Source organism: Carcharhinus amblyrhynchos, chromosome 33, assembly GCF_965287045.1.
Source record: "Carcharhinus amblyrhynchos chromosome 33, sCarAmb.v2.hapA, whole genome shotgun sequence".
In the NCBI taxonomy this organism is placed as follows: Eukaryota; Metazoa; Chordata; class Chondrichthyes; order Carcharhiniformes; family Carcharhinidae; genus Carcharhinus; species Carcharhinus amblyrhynchos.
This window is the reverse complement of record NC_137356.1, coordinates 6,022,107-6,040,924: the sequence shown is the minus strand read 5'-3', so window position 1 is coordinate 6,040,924 and position 18,818 is coordinate 6,022,107. Positions and strand designations below refer to the sequence as shown.

Sequence of the window (18,818 nt, the reverse complement as noted above, 5' to 3'; positions counted from 1 at the left end):
TTGACTGTCTTCAAGGCAAAGATAGATAGGTTCTTGATTAATAAGGGTATCAGGGGTTATGGGAAAAGGCAGGAGAATGGGAGTGAGAAAAATATCAGCCATGATTGAATGGCAGAACAGACCTGATGGGCCGAGTGGCCTTATTCTGCTCCTATGTCTATGGTCTTATGGTCTTAAATAAACTTTGTTTGATAAAAGCTCCCTGGTGGGTCCTTTGAATCCACCTGAGATAAAGCATATCAAGGTATAAAACTTATGATCTGGGTGGGCTTCAGAAAACCCTTTGGAGTTTCTGACCTGAACTTGGGGGTGGAATTTTGAAACTCTTATGTGCCAATCGTCTGGGGGAGTTCTGAGGAGAAATCCACAGACACTAACTTGGGTTCAGCGCAGAGTGTATTTGACCAGAGTCATCTTGTGTGCTTAAAAGGGACTTTGTGTTAATGAGACCATTGTAGCTTTAGATGCACTTTGGAATCCTTAGGGGAGGTGATGGCCTAGTGGTATTATTGAGAGACTATTACCCCATGCATTTACCCTAGCTAGTCTCCCTGACACTAAGGGGCAATTTAGCACGGCCAATCCACCTAAACTGCACATCTTTGGACTATAGGAGGAAACCGGAGCATCGGAGGAAACCCACACAGGTACGGGGAGAATGTGCAGACTCCACACAGACAGTGACCCGAGCCGGGAGTCGAACCTGGGTCCCTGGCACTGTGAGGCAGCAGTGCTAACCACTGTGCTGCCCCTTTTTAAATCCTAGACTGACATTCCAGTGCGGTATTGAAGTGGGTGCCGCACTTGTCAGAGGTGCTTACTTTTGGATGCAATGTTAAACCTGCCTTCTCAGGTGGATGCAGATGGCACCATTTCGGGCAAGTGTGGTGGGAGGGGGGAGTTTTGCCCTGGGTCCTGGCGATTATTTATCCCTCAATCAACACAGAATCATAGAACCCCTACTGTACAGAGCCTGCACGACAACAATCGCACCCAGACCTTATCCCTGTAACCCACATATTTACCCTGCTAGTCCCCCTGAAACTAGGGTCAATTTAGCATGGCCAATCCACCTTACCCCCACACACCTTCGCAAAATAACGAGTTTAACTGTAGTTGATTGTGTGATCTTTGCCTCACTGAAATCACACTGATGTTCAGTGCGATGACCATTTAGTCCTGAAGATTTGGGAAAAGGGTTTTATATAGCGTTTGTTCTTATCTTCGATTGTCAAGGTTGAACTCTGGAACCCGGGCAGAACGCCATCAAATGTTCGGAAATGTCTCCTGTTCCTGATTTCACCAGACCACTGGGTTTAAATTAACTCTTAATTAAACAGTATGGAGGGGGGGTGACTTTTAAGAGCAAACAGAGGGACAAATTTCCCAATTGTTAAAAATTAATAGATCTGTGCTGGAATCTTATATAAGATGATAAAATTATTTGGAATAGTTTGTCCCAGTGAAGCAGTCTGTCATCATGAGGAGGAGGAGACCCTCTCTGTTTCTTGCCGTGTTGGCCATTATCCCCGTACTTTCCCAATGTTCTCCACTGTAAGTATGAGGGAATGTTTTCTATTTAAATACATACACATACTGGGTAGCATGGTGGCACAGTGGCGAGCAGTGCTGCCTCACAGTGCCAGGGACCCAGAACCAAAAGAGAAAATGCTGGAAAATCCCAGCAGGTCTGGCAGCATCCGTATGGAGAGACAAGAGCTGACGTTTCAAGTCCAGATGACCCTTTGTCAAAGCCAGGAACCCGGGTTCGATTCCTGGCTTGTCTGCATGTTCTCCATGTGTCTGCGTGGGTTTCCGCTGGGTGCTCTGGTTTCCTCTGAAAGGCGTGCTAGTTAGGGTGCATTGGCCATGTTAAATTCTCCCCCAGTGTACCCAAACAGAGCGTGGAGACTGGGGGATTTTCACAGTAACTTCATTGCAGTGTTAATGCAAGCCTACTTGTGACACTAATAAACTCAAAGCTTACTGTTTTGTAGGCTATTAAATGCTTTACATTAGAAAGCTCCCTGATGCGATCTTGAAAATAAAATGAGGGCTTTTTCCCTGTTTCTGATGATTCACCTACATTTGAATTAGATTCTAAAGTTAAAGTTTATTTATTTATCGGTCACAAGTAAGGCTTGCATTAACGCTGCAATGAAGTTATTGTGAGATCCTAGGGCATCCTAAAACCGTAAAATCCCACCTGAAGATAACGAACCTGCCTGTGGTTCACCCTCGCCCGCTCCGATTCCCATGGTGGGCAGGATGGTAAAATTCTGGCCCCACTATTTGTCAGGTACCTTTTCAGAGCACGTTTCCCTGAAAAGAGAGGATATCAAAGCCTGGGAGAGGGTGTATGTAGGATACACGGCATAGGTTAGGTTAGATGGATTGGCCGTGCTAAATTGCCTTTTTGTTTTGGGGGACTAGCTGGGGTAAATGCGTGGGGTTATGGGGATAGGGCCTGGGTGGGATTGTGGTCATCGCAGACTCAATGGACTGGAGCCTCTTTTTGGACTGTAGGAATTGTATGAAGAAACAGGTCATTCGGCCCAACTAGTTTATCTAATGTTTGTGCTCCATTTCTTGCTGTCGTGTATCCCAGTTTGGATAAAAACATTTCTTCTCAATTCCCGATTGGATTTCGAAGTGACTGTCTTGTACTGATGGTCTCTCGTCACGCTCTTCCTCACAGCACGAAACATCCTTTCTCTATGCAATCTAAAGTAGAGTTTGTTTTTTAGTGTCACAAGTCGGCTCACATTAACACTGCAATGAAGTTACTGTGAAAATCCCCCAAACGCATACGCTGGTGCCTGCTCGGGTACACTGAGGGAGAATTTGACACGGCCAGTGCACCCTAACCAGCGCACTTTTCAGACTGTGGGAGGAAACTGGAGCACCCGGAGGAAACCCATGCAGACACAGGGAGAACGTGCAAACTCCACACTGACAATAAATAAGGCCAGGAATCGATCCTGGGTCCCTGACACTATGAAGTAGCTGTGCTAACCACTGCCACCATGCCGCCCATAGGTTCAATGTAAGGGGTTCAGTAGAGATGTGGTGGGCACCTGGAATGCACTGCCAAGTGCCACTGTTCCACCCCATAGCATATTTTCAGTTCTATCCCTCTGGAAATAAAGGCCAGTGTTTGATTTGCTTTTAACTCTGAGCTGGCTAACCTGTGGCATGACTTTTAATAACTGAGATATTTGTACCCCAAGATCTCTTTGTTCTTCTCCACTTAGACTTTCAAGTAATACACGTGAACACAGACACCCAAATTTGTTTACATCTGGCTAATAGATGGAATGATTTCTTCTACATCATAGTTAGAAGACCAATCAGATTTAGAAATCATAGAATCCCAACAGTACAGAAGGAGGCCATTCGGCCCACTGAGTCCACACTGACAACAGACCCACCCTGGCCTTATTCCCATAACCCCACATATTAAACCCACTAATCCCTCTAACCAATGCATCCCGGGAAACTAAGAGGCAATTTAGCACTGCCAATCCACCTAATTTACACATCTTTGGACACTAAGGGGCAATTTACCATGGCCGATCCACCTAACCTGCACATCTTTGGATTTGAGTTTGGAAAATACAGTTTTAGCTGATCTGTCCATTAAGTTGATCCTAAAATCAATGGTGTATATTGTTGCTGAAGCACCTTAATCATTGCTGTTGACCCAACAGTATTTGTTTGCTTTGTTTGACAGATACATGCTGACGGCTCCAAGCGTTTTACGAGTTGAACACATGGAAAATGTAATCGTGGAAGCCCATGGTATCAACGCAGACATTAATGTTGATGTTCGCTTACAATTCTTCCCGAAAACTAACAACATAATATTTTCGACTCATGGTGTTATAACTGCCGCTAATGGATACGTGTCTGTAGCTGTTCAGGTAACTGAATTTGAAAAATGATAAGTATTATTATTTAACAGCTCACCAAAGTAGCAGGCTTCATTTAGAATTACCTGGGGTATCATTGAAACCCTACAGTGCAGAAAGAGGCCATTCGTCCCTTGAGCCTGCACCAACAGCAACCACACCCAGGCCCTATCCACATATCCCTACATATTTACCCACTAATCTATGCATCCCGGGACACTAACAGGTAATTTAGCTTGGCCAATCAACCTAACCCACACAACTTTGGACTGTGGGAGGAAACCGGAGCGCCCGGAGGAAACCCACGCAGACACGGGGAGAACGTGCAAACTCCACACAGACAGGGACCCGAGCCAAGAATGGAACACAGGTCCCAGGAGCTGTGAAGCAGCAGTGCTAACCACCGTCCCGCCTAGAGGTCAGGATGCCATTCTGCAAGCCCCTCCCACCCTGATTCCCGGGCAGGCGAGGCAGTAAAATTCCAGCAGGGGAGAATGTGCAGACTCCGCACAGACGGTGACCCCAATACTGGTCTGGATTTTGTTGCCAATGTAAAGTCCTCTGGAAATCCTCAATGGCCTGATGGGTTGAAGTTCCAGCATTCCTTAGCACCCAGGTCAGAGCACTGTGCTTGATTCATGCCCCCAATACCATGGATTGTGGTCGCAGTATAACCTGCCCGCACCACAGCAACTTGGCAAAGAGCGACATTGCCACTCTCACCCATCCCATATCCAACAAAGAACAACAGGAGCTATAATGGTCAGAGGACCATGACTGAGAAACATATGCCAGAATCGTACTGCCCCGTCCACCACGGGAATCAGAGCCAGGGGGAAGGGGCGGACAGTGGGACGTTCCATTGACCTCGGGTGGAATTTTACCGTTTTGGGACGAGCGAGGCTGTAAAAATCCTGCCCATTGTCCCATGTGCCGGAGTGAGAGACTGGAAGACTATATGAAATCAGAGGAGGTGATCACTACACTCTTAATCCAGAATCTCAGCTAATGTTCTGGGGACCCGGGTTCGAATCCCGCCACAGCAGATGGTGGAATTTGAATTCAATATAAAAAAAAATCTGGAATTAAGAATCTGCTGAAACCATTGTCGGAAAAAACCCATCTGGGTCACTAATATCCTTTAGGGAAGGAAATCTGCCATCCTTACCCGGTCTGGCCTACACGTGACTCCAGGGCCACAGCAATGTGGTTGACTCTCAACTGTCCTCCAAGGGCAACTAGGTATGGGCAATAAATGCTGGCACCCATGAATGAATTAAAGATAAAGGTTTCATTAGCTTCAACATTAACAGCTCACTGCTGAAGACTTACGTGTCAACTTATGTTCTCTACCCCAGGCTAGCGGAGAATGCTGATTTGTGAGCCTTCCCTTCCCCGATTCTGGGGGAGCGTGCCGGTAAAATTCCGTCCATGGAATTTTTGAGGCCAGCAGGGGGATGTTAACGAGATTGCTGAGAACACAATGTCCAGTTGCATAATAACTATACATATTTTAATACATATTTCTTGATGCGTTTCTTTTCAGATACCCAAGGATAGAATTCCAAAAGATACAAGATTGCCTGAGTATGTAGTGGTGGAAGCATCATCAACAGCGTTTACCTTGGAGAGAACTATCCTCGTTTCATATCAACTCGGACACATATTTATCCAGACTGATAAACCAATCTACACACCAACTCAAACTGGTAACTATAGCTGCACGTTTTCTAATGGGGTGACACAGTGGTTAACACTGCTGCCTCACAGTGCTAGGGGACTGTCCGTGTGGAGTCTGCACGTTCGCCTCGTGTCAGCATGGGTTTCCTCCGGGTGCTCCGGTTTCGTCCCACAGTCCAAAGATGTGTGGGTTAGGTGGATTGGCCATGCTACGTTGCGCCTCAATGTCATCTAAGGTAAACATATGTGGTCATGGGGATAGGGCCTGGGTGGGATTGTGGTCGGTGCAGACTCGATGGGCCGAATGACCTCCGTCTGCACTGTAGGATTCTATGAGAATGTAAGTCCAACACACAAGGAGAGAACATTGCGAAAGAGGAGTTGACGAGGACATAGCTTATCATGGGGATGTTGGGAATGGCCAGTAGAACTCTCCTCAGTTCAGGGTTACAGTGTCTGCATTAAACGCACTGACTCCATGGGCGGGATTTTCCCGTTGGCCCGGCCCCAAAACCGGAAAATCCCACCCGAGGTCAGAGGACCTTTGCATGGTCTGCCTCTCCCCTTCCCGCTACGGTTCCCATGGCAGCGCAGGATGGAAACATTTCGCAACCCCCCCCCACATATATTGAAACACTCCTTTGTGCAAAAAGTGGTGAGAGTTTTTCACAAATAACAATTATTAAAGTTACAATTAAAATTGGTAGAATTTCACTAACTAAAGCGATAAACACGGGAGCATCAGAAACAGGAGCAGAATTACATGGTACAGTCTGCTCTGCTATCCAATAGAATGATGAGGGATCTTGTGCCTAAACTCCAGTTTCCTGCCCTGCCCCTCCCCATTTCCCCTGATTGCCGGGAGGCCGAGGCCAGGATTTTACCATCGCGCCCCGACCATCGATGGGCGGAGTGAGCCGGTAAGTTCGCGCGAGAGCCGAGAAATCAGGTTCGCGCCCGATTTCGTGCCTCTCGCAATCTTACCGTCACCGGATATCCGGCGCATTCAGCCACCCGCCCATTTCTGGTGAGAATAATTTATTTAAATTTACTCGAGTTGTCAGGAACATTGGTTAGCAAGCCCAGCACTCAGTCAACCGGGCTTGCTTACCTTCATGGTCTTGCTGGGAGAGCTTCTCTCCGGCGAGGAAAATACCTGCTCCCCATGAACGGTGAACAGTTGTGTTGGCCTTGCTGGTAGAACCGGAGTCCATTGAGGCCACCCCCCGCCCCCACCACCAGGGAGGTCAAAGGCAAGGGAGTGTTGCCCGTTGCGCAGTTCCAGCCTGGCACTGCCAGACTGGTACCTCGGCACTGCCCACTGTTCGCTTTGGCAATGCCCAGGCAGTGCCAAGGGATGGCACCTGAAGGGTACAGGATGTGAAGGGGCGGGGCTGGAGGGGGTGCGGCCTGAAGGGGCAACGTTGCAAAGGGTGTGGGGCCTGGAGGGGCAGGGCCAGGTCAGGGTAGGAAGGAGGGGCCACTGCTGCTCTTCAACTGCGATTGGTGGAGGAGAGGGGGGGCCTGCTGCCACTCCACAGGAGATTTGTGGGGGGTGGGAGCAGATGGTTTTCTGGGTGGTGAGGCACTCATGATTGTCCGCAAAAGCCTGGTTGAGGTGGGGGGGGGTGGTGTTTGTTGAGGCTAGCTCTGCCAGAAGAGAGGGTGAGCAGGGACATTAACAACATTTAAGAGGCATCTGGAAGGGTACATAAATAGTGAGGGAGTCAAGGGATAGGGCCGAGCAGGGGCAGAAGGTTTGTTTTAACTTCGGTAGGGCATTGTGATCAGTCCAGGCTTGGAGGGCCGAAGGGCCTCTCCCTGTGCTGTAACTTTCTTTGTTCTTTGTAAGGTAGATTAATTGTTGCTCCTTTCTGTTCCTAGTTCTTTACCGATTGCTGACTGTAAACTATGAAATGAAACCCATCAAACGAACAGTTCTTGTTGATTTTGTGGTAATGTATCCATTTATAATTTTCATTATACTTCAACCAAAATAAGATATTCTTGGATCAGGCAGAATCCAGTACATTTGGAGCTTCCAAGTATCGCAATTTAGGGAGGCAATGGCTTCGTGGTATTAAGAACATAAGAACATAAGAAATAGGAGCAGGAGTAGGCCATCTAGCCCTTCGAGCCTGCCCCGCCATTCAATAAGATCATGGCTGATCTGTCGTGGCTCAGTTCCACTTTCCCGCCCTCTCCCCATAACCCTTAATCCCCTCTCTTATCAAGAACCCATCAACCCGCTTCTTAAAAATATTTAGCGAGGCAGCCTCCACCACTTCAACGGGCAGAGAATTCCAGAGATTCACCACCCTTTGAGTGAAGAAGTTCCTCCTCAACTCTGTTCTAAACCGCCTCCCCTTTATCTTGAGGCTGTGCCCCCTAGTCCTACTGTCTTTTTTGAGCAGGAAGAGTCTCTCCACCTCTATCCTATCCATCCCATTCATCACCTTATACGTCTCAATGAGATCTCCCCTCATTCTTCTAAACTCTAACGAGTACAAGCCTAGTTTATTCAGCCTCTCCTCATAGCTCAACCCCCTCAACTCCGGTATCAGCCTAGTAAACCTCCTCTTTTATCGCTAATTCAGAAACTCAGCTAATGTCCTGGGGACCAGGGTTCAAATCTTGTCATAGCAGAATTTGAATTCAATAAAAAAAATCTGGAATAAGAATATTTGATTTATTATTGTCACATGTATTAACATACAGTGAAAAATATTGTTTCTTGCGTGTTACACAGACAAAACATACTGTTCATAAAGAAGGAAAGGAGAGAGTGCAGAATATAGTGTTACAGTCATAGACAGGGTGTAGAGAAAGATCAACTTAATGTGAGGTAGGTCCATTCAAAAGTCTGACAGCAGCAGGGAAGAAGCTGTTCTTGAGTCGGTCAGTATGTGACCTCAGACTTCTTCCTTCGGGAAAAAGATACAGAAGGTGGAAGGGGGAATGTCCGGGGTGTGTGGGGTCCTTAATTATGCTGGCTGCTTTGCTGAGGCAGAGGGAAATGTAGTCGGAGTCAGTGGATGGGAGGCTGGTTTGTGTGATGGACTGGGCTACATTCACAACCTTTTGTAGTTCCTTGCGGTCTTGGTCAGAGCAGGAGCCCATACCAAGCTGTGATACAACCAGAAAGAATGCTTTCTATGGTACATCTGTAAAAGTTGGTGAGAGTCGTAGCTGACATGCTGGTGAGGTTAATTAGACCCCCTTTGGAATATTGTGAGCTGTTTTAGGCCCCATATCTAAGGAAGGAGGTGCTGGCCTTGGAAAGGATCCAGAGGACGTTCACAAGAATGATCCCTGGAATGAAAAGCTTGTCGTATGAGGAAAGGACTCTGGGTCTGTACTCGTTGGAGTTTAGAAGGATGAGGGGGGATTTTATTCAAACTTACAGGATGCTGCGAGAGCTGGATAGTGTGGATGTGGAGAGGATGTTTCCACTAGGGGGAAAAACTAGAACCAGAGGGCACAATCTCAGGCTAAAGGGACAATCCTTTAAAACAGAGATTGAGGAGGAATTTCTTCAGCCAGAGAGTGGGGAATCTGTGGAACTCTTTGCCGCAGAAGGCTGTGGAGGACAAGTCATTGAGTGTCTTTAAGACAGAGATAGATAGGTTCTTGATTAATAAGGGGATTTGGGTTTATGGGGAAAAGGCAGGAGAATGGGGATGAGGGAAATATCAGCCATGATTGAATGGCAGGGCAGACTCATGAGAACATAAGAAATAGGAGCAGGAGTAGGCCATCTGGCCCCTCGAGCCTGCCCCGCTATTCAATAAGATCATGGCTGATGGACCGAATGGCCTAATTCTGCTCCTATGCCTTATGGTCTTACATTGATGATTTTGAAACTTAGATTTTTTTTAAAAAACAAATGTTTTGAAGCAATGTTTTGGAATTCCAGTCGCTGCCGTAATTTTCAATCAATTCATTTTAGTCTGGCGAGAGTTATTTTTACGACAGATCTTTCTTTCAGAATCCACAAGATGTCATCGTGAAGAGAGAAGAAGTCTTCGCCAAAGACAACACAGGAATTACTGGCAGCACCTTTAAAATTCCCGAGATTGTGAAGTGAGTGCAAAAAACCTACGCAATAAGATTGGAACATGCTGCCCAAAGTCATCGCAGAGAAACAGTTCTCCCATTCTTCATTGGCTAGGCTGCTATTCAGAGCCTTTGCACAAGAGTGACTATTACATTGAATGATGTAATAGGGGAGGCGGTGGCCTATGGTATAATCATAGAGTCATAGAGGTTTACAGCAGGGAAACAGGCCCTTCGGCCCAACTTGTCCATGCCGCCCTTTTTATTAAACCCTTAAGCTAATCCCAATTGCCCGCAATTGGCCAATATCCCTCCATACCCATCTTACCCATATAACAGTCTAAATGCTGCTTAAAAGATAAAATTGTATCTGCCTTTACTACTACCTCCGGCAACTCGTTCCAGACAGTCAGCACCCTCTGTGTGAAAATATTGCACTTTTGTATCTCTTCCCTCTCATCTTAAACCTATGACCTCTAGTTTTAAACTCTCCTATCTTTGGGAAAAGGATTGACTATCTAGCTGATCTGTTCCCCTCATTATTTTATAGACTGCTATAAGTCTCCCCTTAGCCTCCTACGCTCCAGAGAAAAAAGTCCCAGTCTACCCAGCCTCCTCTTACAACTCAAACCATCAAATCCCAGTAGCTCCGAGTAAATCTTTGCTGCACTCTTTTCTCGTTTAACAATACAATTTCTACAATCGGGTGACTGGAGCTGTACACAGTATTCCAAGTGTGGCCTTACCAATGTCTTGTACAACTTCAACAAGGTGTCCCAACTCCTGTACTCAGTGTTCTAACCAATGAAATCAAGCATGCCGAATGCCTTCCTCACCACTCTGTCCATCTGTGACTCCACTTTCAAGGAGCTATGAACGTGTATCCCTAGATCTCTTTGTTCTGTAACTCTCCCCAACACCCTACCATTAACTGAGTAAGTCCCGCCGTGGTTCAATCTACCAAAATACATCACTTTACATTTGTCTAAATTAAACTCCACCTGCCATTCGTCAACCCACTGGCCCAATTGATCAAGATCCCGTTGCGATTGGAGATAACTTTCTTCACTGGCCACTGTGCCACCAATCTTGGTGTCATCTGCAAACTTACTAACCATGCCTCCTATATTCTCATCCAAACCATTAATATAAATGGCAAATAACAGTGGATCCAGCACTGATCCCTGAGGCACACCACTAGTCATAGGCCTCTAGTTTGAAAAGCAACCCTCTACAACCACCCTCTGGTTGCTGCGTAAGAGCCAATTTTGTATCCATTTGGAAACCTCATCCTGGATTCTGGATCACCTGCCAGTGGGAACAACTCCCTTGTGCTGTAGATCTGTCTTATCTAATCCTTTCATAATCTTATGTTTCTATAAGATCTCCCCTCATTCTTCTGAATTCCAATGAGTATAGCCCCAGTCTACTCAGTCTCTCTTCAGAAGCCAACTCTCTTAGCTCCAGAATTTACCTAGGGAATCTCCTCTGCACTCCCTCCAGTGCCAGTATATCCTTTCTCAAGTAAGGAGACCAAAACTGTACACAGTACTCCAGGTGTGGCCTCACCAGCACCTCATACAACTGCGAAATAACCTAGCTGTTTTTGAACTCCATTCCTCTAGCAGTGAAGGACAGAATTCCATTTGCCTTCTTAATAACCTGCTGCACCTGCAAACCAACTCGTTGTGATTCATGCACAAGGACACCCAGGTCCCTCTGCACAGCAGCATGCTGCAATTCTTTTATCATTTAACATATGTATAAAATGTAGTTAGAAAGGCTTTAAAATGAAATTACCTGCCTGATGTATTTCCCCAGCATTGGAGTCTGGAAGATTGCTGCAAGTTTCAAGGATAACAGTAACATAAACTACACAACTGAATTTGAAGTGAAGGAATACGGTGAGGAAATTTAATGAATTCTCTGTTGTTTGTCTGTCCTGACTGGTTTTATTAAAATAGACATTGAATACAAAGCATTTCTTACCATGGTTCCAAATAAAGTTTGGAGAACCTTTCTCAACAACCTTTATTCTTATGGTTGCATTTTTGTAAACCTTGGTGGAGAATATTGCAGAGTATGGTTGTAATCATCGAATCATAGAATATCTATTGTGCAGAAGGAGGCTCATCAAGCCAGCACCGACCACAATCCCACCCAGCCCTATCCCTGAAATCCCATGTATTTAATCTACTAATCCCCCTGTCACCGAGGGTCTATTCAGCATAGTCAATGTTTCGAGGTTACTCTGCAAGCGAGGCACCTAACCACCTCTTTGGACACTAAGGGGCAATTTAGCATGGCCAATCCCCCTAATCTGCACGCCTTTTGGCCTGTGGGAGGAAACGGAGCACCCGGAGGAAACCCACGCAGACACGGAGAGAATGTACAAACTCCACACAGACAGTGACCCAAGGCTGGAATTGAACCTGGCGCTGTGAGGCAGCGAGCCACCGTGCCACCCACCGGTTCTTTGGTTGAATGTTAAGATCAATATGTCAGCAGAAAGCATTTGGATCCATTCTTTAATTGATGAGTGGATCCCTTCCTCCCTCCCTCTCCATGGTGCTGCCCACATGTAGCACAGAAATTGATGCCCTTCCCCGTGGTGAGTTTGATGACGGGGAGTGGGGGGTTGGGATGGTGGCCACTAATCAGGCCACAGGGTCGGGGGTCTGCTGCCTCAGCACAATCGGCCCAATTAACTCTGTGGCAGGCCCTTGGCTGATAAATTCCAGCTTCATCACCAGTAGCTGCGGCATGGTGACACAGTGGTTAGCACTGCTGCCTCACAGCGCCAGGGACCCGGGTTCGATTCCCGGCTTGGGTCACTGTCTGTGCGGACTCACGTTCTCCCCGTGTCTGCATGGGTTTCTTCCGGGTGCTCCGGTTTCCTCCCACAATCTGAAAGACGTGCAGCAAATCAAGTCGACTCTTAACAAGGCCCTGACTGCAACTGAAGCCCTCCAGAGCTGGGAATGCTCACCCTCTCCCCCAGTTGGCCTAGGTTGATGCACAAGTGGGGGGATTGGGGGAGGGGACAATGGCCTAGTGGTATTACTGTTAGACTATTAATCCAGAGACTCAGCTAATGTTCCGGGGACCCAGGTTCAAATCTCGGCACAGCGGATGGTGGAATTTGAATTCAATTTTTAAAAAATCTGTTTAGGTGCATTGGCCGTGCTAAATTCTCCCTCAGTGTACCTGAACAGGCACCGGGAGTGTGGCGACTAGGGGATTTTGACAGTAATGTCATTGCAGTGTTAATGAAAGCCGAGTCAGGACACTAATAAATAAATAAACTTTAAGCTTTATGGTAATAGCGTGGGAGACAGGAAATTATAACAGCGTGAGACTCAGGAACAGAAGTAGGTCATTTGGCCCATTGAGTCTGCTCCAATGTTTAATTGAACCATGATTGACCTGATGTGATGATGTTTTAAATGTAGTGTTAACTTGGTTTGTTTTTATTAGTGCTCCCAAGTTTCGAGGTTACTCTGCAAGCGAGGCAGCAGTTTTTCTATGTTGATGATGCCAAATTGGACGTTGCAATCACAGCAAGGTTGGTTCATCCTTCTAACAGAGAACAGGCTTTCCGGAGAGTTTGCTTCTGTGAGATATTAACTCTATTATTTGATTTTTTTTTTAGATTCACGTACGGAGAACCTGTGGAGGGCCGTGCATTTGTCCTGTTTGGAATAATGAAGGACGGTGAAAAGTTAAGCATCCCGTCATCGCTTCAATCAGTACCTGTAAGTAAAAGCGTACGCCGGAATTCTACTGCCTCACCCGTCACGGGAATCGGAGCGGGTGACGGGTGTGGACAATGGAAATGTCTGTTGACCTGAGGCAGGATTTTCCAGTCTCAGGTTGAGCGAGGCCATAAAATCCCGTCCTTGGAAAACAGAAGCAGGAATAGGCCATTCGGCCCTTCGAGCCTGTTCCGCCATTCCTTTTGATCATGGCTGATTGTCAAATTCAATATCCTGATTCCCTCCAAATCCCTCAATCCCTTTAGATCCAAGAGCTATATCTCATTTCTTTTTCAAATCACACACCGGTTTGGCCTCAAATATTTTTTGTGGTAGCAAACCCCAAACATTCACCACTCTCTGGGTGAAAAAATTTCTCACCTCTGTTCTAAAATGTTTACCCCATATCTTCGAACTATGACCCCTAGTTCTAGACTTCCCCGCCATTGGGAACATTCTTTCTGAATCTACCCTGTCTAACTCTGTTAGAATTTTATAAGTTTCTATGAGATCCTCTTTCACTCTTCTCAACTCCAGTGAATATAATCCTAACTGACTTAGTCTCTCCTCATTGACGGACCTGCCATCCCAGGAATCAGCCTGGTAAACCTTCACTGCGCTCCCTCTATAGCAAAGACATCCTTCCTCAGATAAGGACACCAAATCTGCACACAGTACTCCAGGTGTGGCCTCACCAACGCCCTATAAAATCGCAGCAAACCATCCCTATCCCTTTACTCAAATCCTCTCACTATGAAGGCCAACATACCATTTACCTCCTTTACTGCCTGCTGTACCTGCGCGCTTACTTTCAGCGACTGATGCATGAGGGTGCCAAGGTCTCACCGACCTCTCGCAGACCAACATATTCCTGAAAATTTGGGATACTATCATGGATTGGAAGTTGGAAAAAGTCTTGTTAGTATTGAAGAATTAGCTAAATGAAAAAGTAATTTCTTTCTTTGGTGGTGGGGGGGGAGGAGGGGAACTTCAGTGTCAAAGGATAGTTCTTTCTGTCTTTTAATAGCTGTTCATTTTTGTGTGACAGAATTATTTAATTTTTTGAATCGTGTAATATATGGTTTAAAAATCAGAAAGTCAATCTCTTTGTCCATTATGTATTCAGTGTCCTGTATGCATCAGAATTCTCCATAGGTTTCACAGCAGAACAATGGAAAACATTGAATAATTGATTCAAATTAAGATCCTGTGCTTAACTCCTGCTTTAAACTATTTCATTTCAGATTGCAGGTGGGGAAGGAGTTGCTTCCCTGACAAGTCAAGCTATGAGAGCCAGTTTTCCAAACAAACAGGAACTTGTGGGATCTTCCATTTATATTACAGCAAGCGTTATAACATATACAGGTGCGTAAATACTGTGCATCTTATTACGGTTAAGGAACAGTCTCATTCATGTACTGAAGGTCCTCTCCTTTCCTTCTCCCCATGAATGGTTTGCTCTGTCTGTATAGTACGCAGTAAGAAGTCTCACAACACCAGGTTACAGTCCAACAGGTTTATCTGGAATCACGAGCTTTTGGAGCACTGCTCCTTCATCAGGTGAGTGGAGAGTTGGGTTCACAAAAACGGCAAATATAGACAGAGACACAATTGCAGGATAATGGCTGGAATGCGAGTCTTTACAGGTAATCAAGTCTTTACAGGTACAGATAGTGCACGTGGAGAGAGGGATAATCACAGGTTAAAGAGGTATGAATTGTCTCAAGCCTGGGCAGTGAGTCAGATTTCAACCGTTACCTTGCAATTGTGTCATTGTTTATATATGCCCTGTTTGTGAACCCAGTTCACCACTCACCTGATGAAGGAGCAGTGCTCCGAAAGCTTGTGATACCAGATAAACCTGTTGGATTTTAACCTGGCGTTGTGAGATTTCTTACTGTGCCCACCCCAGTCCAATGACGGCATCTCCATGTATAGTGCGCAAGAAACAATACTTTTAATTGTATACCAATACACGTGACAATAATAAATCAAATCAAAGAAGGTTTGCAAAAATGTTTATTTGTGTTTCTATGTGGAATCAACCCAGATATGTCTGCCATAGTGGGTTGACTCTGTAGGAACATAATAAATAGGAGCTAGAGTAGGCCATTTGGCCCTTAAAGCAGCTTTTCCATTTAATAGTATCATGAATGGCCATCTACATCAACTCCATCCTGTTCTATTCCTATATCCCTCCATTATCCTAGTATCCACAGAACTGTTGACCTCTTTTTGAAGACACTCAGTGACTGGAAACCTACAGGTCTCTGCAGGAGAGAAATCCAAACATTCACCACCTTTTGATGAAGATGGTTCTCCTCATTTAAGACCTGTGATTCCTGGTTTTTGATTCCCCAGCCAGGGAAAAATGTCATTGTCTACTCCACCGAGACCCCAAGGAATTGTATATGGTTCAACAAGAGATCACCTTGGTACGTGACCTCAGACTTTAGTACCTTTCTCCCCAACGGAAGAAGGTGGCAGAGAGAATGTCTGGAGTGTGTGGGGTCCTTAATTATGCTGGCTACCCTTCTGAGGCAGCAGGAAGTGTAGACAGAGTCAATGGATGGAGAGGCTGGTTTGCGTGATGGACTGGGCTTCATTCATGACACTTTGTAGCTTCTTGCTGTCTTGGACAGAGCAGCAGCCATACCAAGCTGTGATACAACCAGGAAAGATGGTGCATCTATAAAAGTTGGTGAGAGTTGGAGCAGACATGCCCAATTTCCTTAGCCCCTTTAGAAAGTAGAGGATTTGGTGGTATTTCTTAACTATAGCAGCGGCATGGAGGGACCAAAACAGTTGGTGATCTGGACACCTAGAAACTTGAAGCTCTCGACCATTTCCACTTCATCCCCATTGATGTAGACAAGGGCATTTCCTCCACGATACTTCCTGAAGTCAATGATTATCTCCTCCCTACTGACATGGAGGAAGAGATTATTGTTGTCACACCCGGTCACCAGATTCTCTGTCTCATTTCTGTACTCCGTCTCATCATTGTATGAAATCTGACCCACTACACTGGTGTCATCAGCAAATGTGAAAATTGAGTTGGAGGGGAATTTGGCCAGAGTTATTTAGTGTATAAGAGGATAGTAAGGTGTTGAGGACACAGCCTTGTGGGGCACTGGTGTTGAGGATAATTACTGTCCCCAGTAAAAATTGAAATGTTTATCAAAACAAAGAAATATTGAATTTACTGATAAAATGATTGGAATCCTTTGAATAATTCAATATAGCATCTTTCAGTAAATTCTGAGGAACAGCTGTGGCTGCAACTAAATTGTATAAGAACTAGGAGCAGGAGTCGGCCATCTGGCCTCTCGAGCCTGCTCCGCCATTCAATAAGATCACGGCTGATCTTTTCATGGACTCAGCTCCACTTATCCGCTCACTCACCATAACCCTTAATTCCTTTACTGTTCAAAAATTTATCTATCCTTGCCTTAAAAACATTCCATGAGGGAGCCTCAACTGGGCAGGGAATTCCACAGATTCACAACCCTTTGTATGAAGCAGTTCCCCCTGAACTCTGTTCAAAATCTGCCTCCCCTTATTTTGAGACCATGTTCCTAGTTTTGGTTTTATCCACCGGTGGAAACAACCTCCTTGCTTCCATCTTATCTATTCCCTTCCTAATCCTATATGTTTCTATAAGATCTCCCCTCATTCTTCTGAATTCCAATGAGTCTAGCCCCAGTCTACTCAGTCTCCCCTCATAAGCCAACCCTCTCAACTCTGGAATCAACCTCGTGAATCTCCTCTGCACCCTCTCCAGGGCCAGTATATCCTTTCTCAAGTATTACATTTCAGTTAGCCCGCAGCAAAAATATCTTATTTCTGGAATTTTGTAAAGTGTCTAATAGAATTTCCTTTCCTTCCAATTTGTTGCTTTATGATACAGGTAGTGACATGGTGGAAGCAGAGAAAGCAGGAATAAAGATAGTCACCTCGCCATACACCATATTATTCACAAAGACCTCCAAGTATTACAAACCTGGAATGCCTTTTGATTTAATGGTACAAATACCTCTTTGCTTTGCCTTTCCATCTTTTCTTTCACTGTGTTAGAGGAAAGGGATAAAGATTGTTTTTTTTCTCTGTTGCCTCTTATTTAAGGTTTTTGTGACGAATCCCGATGGATCACCAGCCAGGGGCATCCCTGTGAGAGCCAATAACGGAATGGTCGATTCGAACACACAGGCCGATGGTCTTGCCAGGCTGACAATCAATACGGTCGGACAACCACAAAATCTCCCAGTAAAGGTGAGCACGTTTAATATAGATTCATTAATATGACACACAACGCGGCCTTCTGGCCTGTCGTAGGTGCCCAAAGCTGCTTTGGAAGAACAAAGAAAATTACAGCACAGGAACAGGCCCTTCGGCCCTCCAAGCCTGCACCGACCATGCTGCCCGACTGAACTAAAACCCCCTACCCTTCCGGGGACTGTATCCCTCTATTCCCATCCTATTCATGTCCAGACAACCCTTAAAACTCATTATTGTATCTGCTTCCACTACCTCCCCCGGCAGCGAGTTCTAGGCACTCTGTGTAAAAAATCTGCCTCGTACATCTCCATTAAACCCTGCCCATCGCGCCTTAAACCTATATCCCTTAATAATTGACTCTTCCATCCTGGGAAAAAACCTTCTGACTACCCAAAGAAAGAATCATTCAATTGGCCCACACATCCTGCTTTTTCCATTGGCTCTTGTCACTGTTTATCTTCACATATATTTTTGGTTTGATTTGATCTGATTTATTAATGTCACATGTATTAGTATACAGTGAAAAGTATTGTTTCTTACACGCTATACAGACAAAGCATACCGTTCATAGAGAAGAAAATGAGAGTGCAGAGTGTTACAGTCATAGCTGTATAGTCATACATACATAGGTTGTAGAGAAAGATCAGCTTAATGCAAGATAAGTCCATTCAAAAGTCTGATGGCAGCAGGGAAGAAGCAGTTCTTGAGTCGGTTGGTATGTGACCTCAGACTCCTGTAGCTTTTTCCTGAAGGAAAAAGGTGGAAGAGAGAATGTCCGGGGTGCGTGGGGGCCATGAATTATGCTGACTGCTTTGGCAAAGCAGTGGGAAGTGTAGACAGAGTCAGTGGATGGGAGGCTGGTTTATGCGATGGATTGGGCTACATTCATGACCTTTTGTAGTTCCTTGCGGTCTTGGTCAGAGCAGGAGCCCAGACCAAGCTGTGATACAACCAGGAAGAATGCTTTCTATGGTGCATCTGTAAAAGTTGGTGAGGGTCATAGCTGACATACCAAATTTCCTTAGTCTTTTGAAAAAGTAGAGATGTTGATGGGCTTTCTTAACTGTGGTGTCAGCATGGGGGGACCAGGACAGGCTGTGGGTGATCTGGACACCTAAAAACATGAAGCTCTCGACCC

General features: G+C 45.6%; 1 protein-coding gene across 1 annotated transcript in view; it reads left to right on the top strand.

Annotated features, from left to right (window-relative positions):
• The first annotated feature begins 1,480 nt into the window (after positions 1-1,480).
• Positions 1,481-18,818, top strand: part of LOC145360886 (complement C3-like) — an 83,422-nt gene continuing 66,084 nt past the window's right edge. Inside the window, exons 1-11 of the mRNA XM_080216387.1 lie at positions 1,481-1,554; positions 3,734-3,923; positions 5,458-5,620; positions 7,476-7,546; positions 9,580-9,674; positions 11,469-11,551; positions 13,125-13,212; positions 13,300-13,402; positions 14,647-14,767; positions 17,313-17,428; positions 17,528-17,674. Of these exons, the coding sequence (XP_080072513.1) occupies positions 1,481-1,554; positions 3,734-3,923; positions 5,458-5,620; positions 7,476-7,546; positions 9,580-9,674; positions 11,469-11,551; positions 13,125-13,212; positions 13,300-13,402; positions 14,647-14,767; positions 17,313-17,428; positions 17,528-17,674 (1,251 nt within the window). The remainder of the gene's footprint in view (positions 1,555-3,733; positions 3,924-5,457; positions 5,621-7,475; positions 7,547-9,579; positions 9,675-11,468; positions 11,552-13,124; positions 13,213-13,299; positions 13,403-14,646; positions 14,768-17,312; positions 17,429-17,527; positions 17,675-18,818) is intronic.